General features: G+C 38.3%; 1 protein-coding gene and 1 long non-coding RNA gene across 4 annotated transcripts in view; both read right to left on the minus strand.

The window, feature by feature from the left end:
• The window catches only part of LOC148977703 (uncharacterized), a 271,661-nt gene that overhangs the window by 119,605 nt on the left and 138,596 nt on the right, over window positions 1-13,460 (minus strand). The window lies entirely within an intron of this gene.
• septin9b (septin 9b) overlaps window positions 1-13,460 on the minus strand; it is a 152,293-nt gene that overhangs the window by 111,225 nt on the left and 27,608 nt on the right. For 2 of the 3 annotated variants that reach the window (XM_089134102.1, XM_089134103.1), the window contains exon 2: window positions 63-327. In XM_089134102.1, the coding sequence (XP_088990228.1) occupies window positions 63-327 (265 nt within the window). Of the gene's footprint in view, window positions 1-62; window positions 328-11,153; window positions 11,309-13,460 lie in introns of those variants that run through there. The other variant, XM_039691392.2, reaches the window with a different exon arrangement.

Here is a 13,460-nt window from a genome sequence, read left to right on the forward strand (position 1 = left end):
TACAAAATCTAGTAACTGGCAGATATGTGAAAATTGCAAAGTATACATGTACTAGTTTATACCTTGGAGATCCTTCAATAGCTTTGCCGTTGTTGTTGGATGAGATGTCAAAGCCTAGCTCTGTCCTACGTGACACAGGTTCAGGGGTTCGAGCATTGGGCCTCGAGGTGTCAGGGGGCTTGGTACCATTGGAGCCCAGTTCGTAATACCTTCCACTGGTCGGAGACATGGCTGAACGCTGAACATTGGATGCTATTCGGCGTGTGTGAGGTGATGAAGAGTGTGAGGATGAGTCCACATCCTCCACTTCAAATGAGCGTTTCAGAGCTGCAGGAAAATGTCAGATTGGAAAAATTTTAAGACTGTTATTTAGTGTGTTAAATTCCTAGATTTATCTTCTGTAGTCTCACACATATAGCCAACCATCAAATTCTAGAGAAAGATTTGAGGTTTGAAATACAAATTATATAATAATACAAAAGAAGACATTCATTTGCACTCAACCCAACACTTATATTTTATAGTGTTAAAAAAGTAATGGAAGGCTGAGGGTATCCAGACTACTGTGAGCCAGGTTGGCCAAACCCACAGCAACTGGTAAAATGGTAAAAGTCACATGGCACACGGGGTGCACTTATCAGCATTTAAGAGTTTTGAAACACCATTTTACTTTATATTGAATTTTCAGTTGCGTGGAACTGCCATATTCAATGCTCTGGCTAATGATTGGGCCTAAAGCAGCAACAGAGTGTGAAGAAATACACATTAAAAAATGCATTTTAGGGTGAACGCAGTGTTTTGGCTGGCTGCAAATGATCATAATTGATGGACAACTATGTCCGGGAAAATACAACAGCAGTTGCTGCTGCTAATAAGGGAAAAAGAAAAAAGCCCAAGATGAATCCTTTGCATCACTTTCAGGTATGTTCACAAACTTGAAACTTGTCTATTTAAGTTAATAGGTGAGATTAAACATGTTTAACTCTGTTAATATTTTGATCACCATCAACTCATCTGCCTAATTTGATACTAATGCAATTTATGTCATGTAATTTAAATTATCTTAATGTGCATTGCGTTTTATACCATGGTAATTTCGTAGGGCTATGTAGGGCTGTCATGATTGATAAATTGAATAAATTGAATTGCTTGATTTTGTTAAAAATCCTTGATTGCAATGTACCTGTCAACTGACCAGCAAAATAACAGAAGTGGCACATTCCTCTGATGAGAATACAATAACTGCATTATTAGACCATTTTCTAAGGCTGGGCAATGTATTTGAAGCAACAATAACAATTTAAACAACAACGTGTTTCCACTGTTGGGCCAAAATTGCGCGTGCTAGTGCACGCCTGCTTTGGGCACCCATTTGGCCAGCAGTGGCCCTGAGATGTTTATTCTTGAAATAATTACTGGCAGCTAGTTTACCTTTTCTTAGAAGGTCCCATTTGATTTCCTTGTCTCGGGAGGTATTGTTTTGCTTTACACAGACCAATTGTCAATCGTAGATGAAAATAATTTCATATCATTTTCACTGTTCTGTTATTATTATTATTATTATTATTATTATTTTGCCGCACCTGCTAATAGCAAGTGATTTATGAGGATAACTGCCCACAGAAGGGAAAAGTACAAAAATGAACATTCTCCTATTTATAGTTTGTAAATGTTTAAATACTTGCAATGGATGTCTCTTATTTTATGAATCAAACACATAATTCAGCTAGGAGTAGCTTTGTACAAGTTCTGTTTAACCATGTTTACATTTATCAAATTTACCAAGTTCCCCACTAAGACCATAGCACAGTAAAGGAAAAAAATGTCTTTTGGATAGCAGTTTCAGGAACCAGCAGAAATAACACAGTCTCATCCCAAAAAGTCATATAACTGACGTTTTGGGACGTATTTTGACCATACGTCAATATCAGCCTTTTTAGGGCCCCCTTAAACGTCGGTAGATGGCGATCCCGGGCCGTCATACAACTGATGCTTTACCTTTAACGTCAGTTAGGTGACGGGTTAGGTTTAGGGTTAAGTTTAGGTATGGGGTAGAGTTAGGATCCCATAACCTCATCTACCGACGTTTAAAGAGCATATTGCAGGTAAAAAAAAAATCGAAATTTATAGATAACCTTGTATGAAAATACCATATGAAAAGTTAATGCAGGATTTAAAATGTTTTAAAACAACATAAGGACACTAATTTAGAAGATAAAGTGAGCGTTTCTTGGACTGCTAGTAAAAACGGCTTTTTTTTCAACATCGCGTCATTTGACGTCATATCAGGGAGCCGCAGCCTCGGCTCAGTGAGAGCAGGCTGGTGTTCAGTGAGAGCGCTCGTCAGTCAGTGTGCTTTCGTTAGTTTTTGCATTTTAATTTATCATCGTCATGGTAAATTATTGTGTTTGTGGAGATTGCAAAAACTCCAGCCTGTCAGGACTTCAAGATTGAGTCCACAAGTTTCCATTACAATAAAAGGGACGGTGCTATATAGCCTATCTTTCGTTCCTGGTGCGGGTTGAGCAGGTGAAGAGACGGGATTTCACCTCTGCATCGGCTCGGGAAACGCGGTCGTGTGTAGCGTTCACTTCAGATCAAATGATTAGCATCCCGGCGATATGATGGAGTTCAACATGGTATGCCGAAGCAAGAATATTGATCGTGGTATACTACCAATGGCATAAAATAGTGTTATATAGGTAGTCATGTCATGCCCTAAATAAAACTTGTAATTGAAAAACAAAATTGGTTGTTTAAATACTCAAACCTTTAATGTTCTGTTTATGTTATAACCAAGGTGAAAAATATGTATTAAAAATGTACCCGCTATGCTTTTAGTATAGAAATATACTCAAGTAAAGTTTTTATACATTTAATAGTATATAAATCTACCCTAAACATACTAATGTCTGCTGGCCTGTTATAGAATCTGTACAGTATTGTGAGCACAGTGTATCGTTAGCGAACGTGTATACTATAAGCACGTCTCTCACCTAAAAGGCACCTGTCCTGTTCTCCACTGGTTCTCCTCACATCACAGGTCAATTTTTCTCTGACCATTCTGTCTGACATTATCCTGGCCTGTCCCTGATCTCTTTAGCATAGCAGGCTCATAACTTTATGGCTTGATCCGTCATACGAGTATTTCCTCAGCGTCCGAAATGTCATGCGATCCATTGTTTTCCTGTTGTGTGAATCGACCGCTCTCCCGCTCATTGCGTCACGCCCGCCACGCCCATTTTCAGACGCGGAAGTAAAATTTTCTCACAAAAACGACTGCAGAAGCTTCTGTGGCGTGTTTATACGTATATTTTAAAGAAAATCTAGTTCCTACATTGTTTTTCTATGCATTGACTCGTTGGGTCCTCTAACCTGCAATATGCCCTTTAACACTAGAACGGCCACAACGGTCATTTTGACCGTTTTGAATTTTATATCTACAATAACTTTGTTGAAAAAAATAATAGAATCCTGCTGGTACCTGACTTTTCCTAAAATTGTCTGTATTTTCATTTAAAATGATTTTCATATAAATTAAGTTACGTAAACGTAAGGCAAAACAAAACAAATGAACATGTTTACCTATTTCGGCCATAGACGGTCATATTGACCGCACTGAATTTCGCGATATTTTTTTTGTTAAATATCCCGCGGTTGATCGTGGTCTCTCTCTCAACTGTCAACAGAAAGGTCCGTCCGGTCACCTCTGTAGTGGTGTTTGCTTTATAATAATTTCTACATTAGTTGTTGATCAGAAATAAGCAAACAAAACCAGACTACAGTTATCAATACTTGCGTTATAGGCTATATATCATCAGAGAGGGATTCAGAGTCAGAGTTCACATCAAGGAAAAAGAGACGGCTGATATCATCAGACACGGTGGATCCAGATGTTCAATTCATATCGGATGATCCTGGTGAGCTCTGCTGCCCTGTCCTGCGCTGTTTGTTTTGCTGCATGGGCTGTTCACTAGTTCTGCTAGTCCTATTATTAGCCTATTGACCGCTTCGCATATCGTCACTATCTAACATTTTCGTCATAGTTTTTGTCATTCAAACCTAGTTTTTATTTAGTTATCGTCTCGTTTCCGTCTTTGAAAAAATGTGGTTGACGAAAATAATTACGAAAATTATTCGTCAAAGAAATAAACACTGTTTTGAATCTAACGGTCAAAATGACCGTTTGTGGCCGTTCTAGTAGTTTTGGAATTCTGGCACTTCTAGTGTTAAGGGGGCCCTAAAAAGGCGAATATTGACGTATGGTCAAAAGACGTCCCAAAACGTCAGTTATATGACGTCTTGGGGTGAGACCGGGTTGGCAGAAATGGACCTGACAGGGATCCACAGTAAGTCATTGTACTTCAGTAACAGGTGTCGTTTGATGGGTTGATGGTGTAGAAAATTTGCAGCGGTACTGTCACAGTCCTCCGTCTGCACCAGTCTGTCTTGTCTTCAGCACTACACTTCCCAGGATCCTCTCGTCACCCTATCCCGTGTTCATTCCCTCATCAGCCACCTGTTCCTCGTCTTGATCATCTGTTTCACCTGTTTTCACCCCATTATGTTTGATTATTCTGTGTATTTAGTTCCCTCTGTTGTAGTCAATGGTTGTCGGTCGATGTTGAATGTTACCCTGTGAAACCCCGTCCTCCTGCCTGTATGTTGAAAATAAATACGCATCTTTTGTTAATCCGGATTCCTCCCGCTACTTCTGCCTGCACTCCTGCACTCCACCCCCGCACCCCGTGACAGGTACAGCGCTTGTATATGTATTTGCACTACTCTTGCTAGATTACATTGGTCATCGTGGAAATGATCTGCCTCTGTCTGTGTTATTTAATTTGCTCGTCGTCAGTAGATCATGGAATCACACATAGAACTTTCCATTCAAATCAGTCCATTTTTGGAATTGTGCTCTCATTCTAATCTGCCCGGTTTAGTAAATCTGGCCCCTAGTCTTATATTCCCTTTTAATGTGACCTTTTAATCTAATGGCTTCTGAATAAATGGTTAAATAGAAGATTTGCTGAAAGACAGTATACGTTTCTCTCACCAACAGCTTCATATTAAACTTAATAGCAGATTGTCATAAACTTTAACAATTTAATAAAATCTGAACTGCTCATTTAAGTAGCCTGTTTAATTCCAGAATATATTTTATACTCAAATCTGGTGTGAATATGGTCAAAATAAACCTTACAGTATAAAAGAGATCACATGCCAAACCACTCTGCTTCTGGATTCAAAATCCCACCACCCAGTTCTACGACTTTGGGGAAAAAGTACAATCTTTGTAAAGTTGGGCCAGATATTCCAGAGACAATCTTTCCCAGAGTGCCAGCAATATTCACAGTGCTTAGAAAATCCCTTATAAATTTCTCACACTCAGCACGCAAACAGTAATTAATAAAGTATGCAACAAGAGACCCAGGTTCAAATCCACTGTGAGACACCAATGTGTCCCTGAGCAAGACACTTAACCCCTAGTTGCTCTATAGGCGTGCAACCTCTGACATACAGTATATAGCAATTGTAAGTCTCTTTGGATTAAAGCATCAGATAAATGTAAATGTAAAAAATAAGACGGTCAAATGTTTTCCTTACTCCCAAGTGACCTGCTACCTCCCCATGAGCTGTCTAAGCCATTTGTAACTAAATGAAAATAACCACTTCCACCTGTTTCAACTGAATCAGCCCTACCATTTCTCTCACTAACTTCAGCAGAACTCAGGCCTTGATGCCGAGATGAAATCACAACGCCTTCAGTTTTAGCCTCAGTCTCACCCACCAAAACTTTAGCAGGTGTAACTGACTCAGACATAGAGTAGCAAGTGTGACCCCCCCCCCCCCCCCCCTTACAGCATCAGTAGCATTTTTCTGACTTTTCCCCTTTAAAACAGGACAGTTTTTCTTCCAATGCCCCTTTTCTAAACAATATCAACACACATCAGCATCAGCATTCTTAGCCTGACCAACAGGTGTAAACGCAGAATACCTAGAGTTGCACCTCTGTGTGACTGATTTGAGTGTGAATCTATTTTCCTCTGAGTAGTTGACTCCAATGGACCCAATTTTAGAAGACCCCAAGATTCTATCGAAACATCTAAAACGTTGTTCCTGATGAACCTTGCCAGTTTAAACTAAACTTAGATGTCAAAGCAAAATTGTCAGCCATAATGGCGCCTTCCGCTGTGGTTTTCATTTTATGCTCAAATACATGTGTAGCAACACGCTCAGAAAGGATATTTCTGAACTGTTCTAAAACAATTCAATTAGACAATTCATCAAAAGTAGTGACTCCCACTGCAGAGCATTAAAGTGGTGGTGATGGCACAGTGGATAAGACACATACCTTTGGTGTGAGAGACCCGGGTTTGAATCCACTCTAGTTGCTCCAGAGGCGTGCGACCTCTAAGATAGCAATTGTAAGTAAATTTGGATAAAAGGGTCAGCTAAATGAATAAATGTAAATGTAAAGTGACCATTCAATTCCCTTGCTACCTTCAGCGCTTAGTCTAGTCTCAACCGTTCTAAAGCCACATCACGTTCACTTTTTATTCTTTCCATCGCTAACTCACATTGAGCTTCTATTTCTTTCCTCTCCGCCTCACGTTCAGCTTCTCTCTCTTGACGTTCCGCTTTTCTTTCTGCTCTGCCTCACGTTGAGCCTGGACCTGGTTGTCGGTCTCATCCTCCAAGTACCATGGAGAAAACGAATGACCAGCTGGGCCAATCCCTTAACCCTTTAGGCACCAGAAGTTTTTTCGTTGAAAACGTTCGATTTTGACATCTTAATTTAACAAGGCTATATCTTAAAATGGCAATTATGACTGCGAGGGTTGACTGCGATTTCACTTTTTTCATTTTAAATAGTGTGTAATGTTGCTGTTGGTGCATGAACACTGAACAGTATCTGCAAAGTTGCAGCGCTGAAAGTTCAGTGTAAGCAGAGATATCGCCTTTTAAAAATCAGGAAGTATATTGCCTACAAAAACGACTCGATTGGGACTACAGCTGGGTTATGGTACGTCACTAACCCACACATTTGCATCAACCACTCCCTCCAGAATATGCAGAAAAGGGCATGCGCATATTTCAGCAGCTCCAGCTCGTCAAGTGTGTTGTTCACGCAGCTGTCAGGTCTTCTGTCTTTGAGCTTCCCACAGATGCTGTACTTCGTCAACAATGGATACTATTTATGTTTGATTATGTTCCTAAAATGACGATCATAATCTAGCTCTCTGTGCTGCGCATTTTACGGAAGACAGCTTCCAGAATCTCCAACACCTGATTCAACAACTAAAACATGAAGCAGATCCAACTTTAAAACCAGAGGCAGCAGTTGTTGGACCACAACCTGTAAGTAGGCTAAGACTTAATCAGTTTAAATGTATTTGCATGTATAATTCCAGACGTAGCCGTTGTGTTTTATTTTTTTCAAATGCCAGCGCTGGCTTTATTGCCACTAGGCTATTAGTTATGCTATTTTGTGTCTACGACAAACGCGTACAAACATGAATTTTGTATAAGTACTAATGTTGTAAATGTATTTTTCATGTATGTTTTATGACGTTATTTTCAATTTGATCAAGAACGTAAACTTGCCAACGCTGTTTGAGTATAACAGTAGCCAGTCAGTTGCTATTATTGCCAATCAGATGCTATTGTGTAAAACAAACGTGTATAAAGTTAAACAAAATGTGGCAAAGTATCATTCAGAAATGTTTATTAATAAATGTAAGGTCATTCCTAATTTATTTGTATTTTTTAATACATTTTAATCATTAACTTTAAAAAGCACACTCTTTTTACGACTAAAATAACAGCCAAGAGAGAGAAAAAAAAAAAAAACTAATTCCCAAAACTTAAAAAACAGAATTTGGGAAAAATAAAAGGGATTTCATAGGGCCCCAAGACACTTCGGGTTTTACGAGACAGTCGACGGAAAGGCAAATGCATATTTCTTTGCAAAATGTTGACATTAATGCATAAAATTTCCTTATTTCCTTTTCCCTTCTTTTTCTTTTCAGTCACATCTATCGTTGATGAAATTTCTTCCAATATATTGAATATCGTAGATATCGCGAATCGTGATATTATCATATCGTGGACCACATATTGCCACAGAATTGAATCGTGAGGTACCTGTATTGTCCCACCCCTACTGCACAAAGCATATCTAATGAAACATCACCCTTTGAAATAAAAATGTTGTTGAAGTTTTTTTGCAGATAAATATGGTGAGCCCAGATATAATGTGTATATATATGTGTGAACGTCTATTTCACTTTAACGTGTTCTCATATCAGCAATGCTTAGTCGCTGTATGTTCACAGCAAGTACATAGACCGATTGCTGCTGTTGTATAAACACAAGCTGCTTAAATGTTCAGTAAGTCACTCCTGCATCAAAGTCAGGACTGTTAACAACTGGATTGTTTTGAAAATGATATGTCGCCGAATTCTATAACTTTTTGACCCTTGAGTCTCTTCTCAGAGGTCAGACACAAGATTATGGGTAACACTTTACAATAAGGTTCATTAGTTAATACAAAGACAGCTGTTCATTGTGCGTTCATCTTAGTTCACAGTGCATTAACTAATGTTAACTAATACAACCTTTGATTTTAATAACGGATTAGTAAATGTTGGAATTAATATTAACTAAGATTAATGCTGATCGAAGAATTATTGTTTATTCTTAGTACATGTTAACTAATGTTAACTAACATTAACAAAGATTAATAAACACTGTAACTAATGCATTGCTCATCGTTAGTTCACGTTAGTTAATGCATTTACTAATGTTAACTAATGAACCTTATTGTATAGTGTTACCAGATTATGTTACTTGTCAACGCTTAAGCATAATTAATTGCTGAGGCAACATGGGCAAACCAATGGATACGCAGAACCAGGAAGTAGCTCTGCCCACAACTTCCCTGCTAAAGCTGTACAGTTCGGAAATCTGTTCCCATCCCTGATAACAGACACACACACTCCACCTCAACATAAACAGCTTTACACTTATACTGTATGAATACCTTTTAAACCTATAGCTCCTCCAGCAGTCAACACGAAGCACAAGGTCTTTAAAAATAGGGTTTTATTTATCCAACATATCATGTCAGCCTGTGACAACTGAGTGGAAAAAGAGCAAAAATAAAAGGATGCTATTAATAAAATGCATGTACATATGTATGTATGACTACCCGAGGGAGCTACACTAAGAACTCGTAGGCTGCTTTCTACTTGGGGCTAAAACTTCTTAGTCTAAAAAAACTTTAAGTCTTCGTCCTTGTCTTCTTTTGCCTCAGATAATAAACGTCCAGATATGTTTATATTCTTAATATTTACTTAGTTTGGAGAGCTATAATTGCCATGCTAAGTTTTTAAGGCCAATTTATACTTCTGCGTCGAGGGTACGCCGTAGTGTACGGCGTTGGCTACGCACGTAGGCGACGCCGTTGTGAGCATTTATACTTCTGCGTTCAGGTCTTGGTTGCTCTGCAGTTCTGCTCCGAAACGCTAGTTGGCGGCGGAGGGTTTTATGTTCCACTGTGTTTAGATTCCTCGCAGCTAGGTTACTACAAGCAATATTGACTGAAAGAGAGCTGATCATGTTGGAGTTGGAGCTTATTGAGGTGGAAAAACAGTTCACTTTAGTGAAATTACACAAACTGAAAGGTAGAAATGAGAGAAGATGTCAGAGGAGATGGTACGTGTGGAAATGCGTGAGGTACGTGCAGAAATGCGTAGGAGGAAATGCGATGCTACCAAGCCGACCAATCACTGATCTAGCGGACTGCGTCGTCGCGACGTGTAGTTACATTTTTAAAGAGGTGCGCGTCAGGCTACGGCGAAGGGTACGCGATATGGGACGCGTCTGTGCGTATGCTACGGCGTACCTACCGCGCGCACCCTACGCAGAAGTATAAATTGGCCTTTAGTGCTTCACGTATTGTGCCCTTTTTAATTATGTGTGTAACACAGGATTGGTGCTAATTAGTTCCGCCTCTACAGTAACAAACTTAACTAAAAAATGTAAGGCTGTTACAAACACAAACACACTTTCACAGACTCCATCAACCATTTTCACCACAAACAAAAGTCATATTTGAATCTACAGTATTATATATATATATATATATATATATATATATATAATTCCCGGGAGCAGAAAATCTCCAACACCCCACTGTGGTCACCTGATAAACTGCATAGGAGGCCAAATTCAATGAAATTCTACAAAGTTAGTCCTTTGATGTTGAAACAAATACAAAATAAATATTTGTAATTCTCAGTTTTAGATGACATTCTGATCAATCATACAAAGACAGAGCGATTTGGTGTGCAAAAAGAATGGATGAAAAAAATACAAAACAATATTCTGTATAAGGGTATGTGCAAGGCGTGTGGCATTGCCCACTGACAGCTGATGTTACAGGAGCTCCAAAGATGTGAGGCATGCCACACAGCAAACCTCTCCCTGCACAGCTGCTCTGCGGTGTGATACTGACACAATCCTTATGGGATATTCTGCTGAGTAAGGTAAACCTTCTCACTGTGTCACCCTCACACACATACCTTCTAGGTATTTTTCTAGGGAGTTGTCCACATTCAACAAAAGTATACTTCTATATTGTTCTCCTTCACATTGAACAATTATGCCAATCAGTTCATCAATGAACTGTTTAATGACAGTATTGAAAAAATAAATATAAAAAAATAAATACTTAAAATGCAGAGTGAAACAAGTAGAATGAGAAAACTCAAAAAGCAGAAACTAAAATCAGGTTCCACTTCCTTATTGATGAAATCACACCCATGGTCATGTTTCTTCCTTACAAAATTAAAAGCACAATCAACATAGACCAAACATAATGATTTGATTATTTAGATAAGCAGATATAAATAGGCAACTAGACACAAATGCACAGTAGCCTACAGATTATTCGGACCAACTGTACTTCTAAACTGATTGAATCAAACTGAGAAGAAACTGAGAGTAGTGAGTGTCACAATTCTGCCAGATCACCAACTGACAAACCTGCATAAAGTGTAGATTACAAAAACAGTACTTTCTATACATCTCTCTAAAGACAAAATAGATTTACCAACATTCTGAAAGATCAAGAAAGATTTACTTACCAGCAATTCTGTCTCGCTCCATAGCTGGATTATAGATCCTAACAGCCACATGTGGTTTCTAGTGTTTCTTCTCCTCTCCCTTTATTTGCAGACTTCCCCTTTTGGTTTTTCCGAGAGTTTAGTCATTCTCCCCCTCCTCTCTCTCTCTCTCTCTCTCTCTCTCTCTCTCTCTCTCTCTCTCTTTCTCTCTCTCTATGTCCACTTACTTTTTCTTTCTTTCTTTCTTTCTTTCTTTCTTTCTTTCTTTCTTTCTTTCTTTCTTTCTTTCTTTCTTTCTTTCTTTCTTTGAAAATTGTTCAAAGTGTTTAATTGACAAGTGCTTCCAATGCACTGACATGTGCTAATCATATGGCTTCATTCCATCTTCTTTTGTCTTTCTTATTTCCTCCTTTGACACTGAAGCCTTATTGTATCTCTGAGATGGGGATGAGCCATTTGACTGTATCAACAGCCTCATACTTTCACCAAACAAGAGAAGTCTGATTTTGATACAGCTGAAGCAACATGAATTTACTATTTCATTACAACATTGAAATGACGCAACTATATATTTATTTTGTCTAGCACCTGAACATATTTGTGTGTGCTTTTATTTAAAACAAAATCATGATGACCTATGACCTAAACCTCACACATCTAAGATCAAATCTAGCATGGCATTCTGATTAGTGTATGTGAAAGAAACAGTATTAGGATACAAGACCTCCTCTCCATTTCCAAAGAATAAAAACAGCCTCATATCACTCTACCATACTGATGATTATTCCTTCTGGGTCACTGATGACGCAGATGAAATAAGCCTATAATAATCTGGTTCCAGAAATAATTGGCTTTTTTAGGAAATACAGTATTTATTTTGCTTGAATATGCTGTTGATATAAATCTTCTGACGGGGTAAAAGACATGCCTGCAATCTAAACATCAGTGGTTATACTGCTAACGGTTTATTTTTATGTAAAACTTTTTTGGAAAGTAAGGTTTCAAAATGGACTGAATTCTGATTCTGATTCATTGAAACAAGTCCACCAGTTTCCTGGGTTTCACCAACTTTTATAGGAGATTCATTCGATGCTTCAGTTTCATTGTGTAACCTCTCGCAACGCATTCTCACCCCATGGCGTCACCTTTGACCATGCTTCCATGCGTGTTATTTTGCCAACAAACTAAAATCGAAACCATGACATGGCTTTTTGCGTTCATAAAACAGCACAAGACTTTAAGAATAGGCATCAGTGCTGAGTGATTTAAATAAAAGTGTGCACTTTGCTCACGCGATCAGGATGGTCATCTGGTGTTTTCTCCTAAATATGGTCATCTGGTGTAAATATCCTACTTCCTGCTCAGCTACTGTTCGGACGCTCTTGCTTACCGCTCCGCGCTTTGCTCTATTGCTTTTATAATTTTAAATCGCTCTATCGTTTTTATATTATTTTATTTTATCTCCTTTTTATCACCTAATTCTAACTTCAGTGCTCAAACGTTTGATTACTACAAAAAAGCAGAATTCTTTCCTCCGACCAGCCTCCCACTGAAAGCTTACATTCCGGGGAAGGAAAAACACAACTGCCTACATTCCAAAGGATAAGAGAAAATGCCTCTACTGGAATCTACTTGCTGCACTAACTGTCAGAGACTTTTACAAAGGATTGCAATTATTGAAACAAAGTTACTTGCGGGAACACCACACCAGACGGAACACACAACAGAGCTTCATCATGGACGCCCTCAGCATACAGTCGGTGAGTCCCAGAAATCTAGTGCTACTCGACAGGCAGTACTGAGTGTAGAGAAACAAGCCGATCGACTGACAAATCGATGGCACAAACGGCGCGAGACCCAAAGGCACTCGAGAAATCAGATTTTCACAAGCATCACATATTGCTGCAATAGCATCTTCGGTAACACTTTATAATAACTACACGCTAATAATCATTAGTTAAGCATGAGTAAACCATTAATTCATCATTCATAAAGCATTAATAGACATTAATAAGCAGTTCATAAATACATCTATAAATGCTTTCTTCTTGATTTAAAAGCATATCTATAATTTGTTTAATAATTGTATTTTCATCCTTTATTAATGATCAATTTATCATTTCTAAATGAAGAATTGCATTTTTTATTAACCAGTTATTTAAGAATTTTCAGTGGTTCATACGATTACTTAGAGCGAGTAAGTAAATGATTAATAAACTATTTAAATGTACATTCATACATCTTATTATTCAGACATATAGTGATGGTTACTTAATGTGTTAATAAATGCTTTATTAACATATATTAATGCTGTAATTAAGGGTTTAT

The sequence above is a fragment of the Pimephales promelas genome, chromosome 8 (assembly GCF_988280905.1).
Source record: "Pimephales promelas chromosome 8, fPimPro1.hap1.1, whole genome shotgun sequence".
NCBI lineage: Eukaryota > Metazoa > Chordata > Actinopteri > Cypriniformes > Leuciscidae > Pimephales > Pimephales promelas.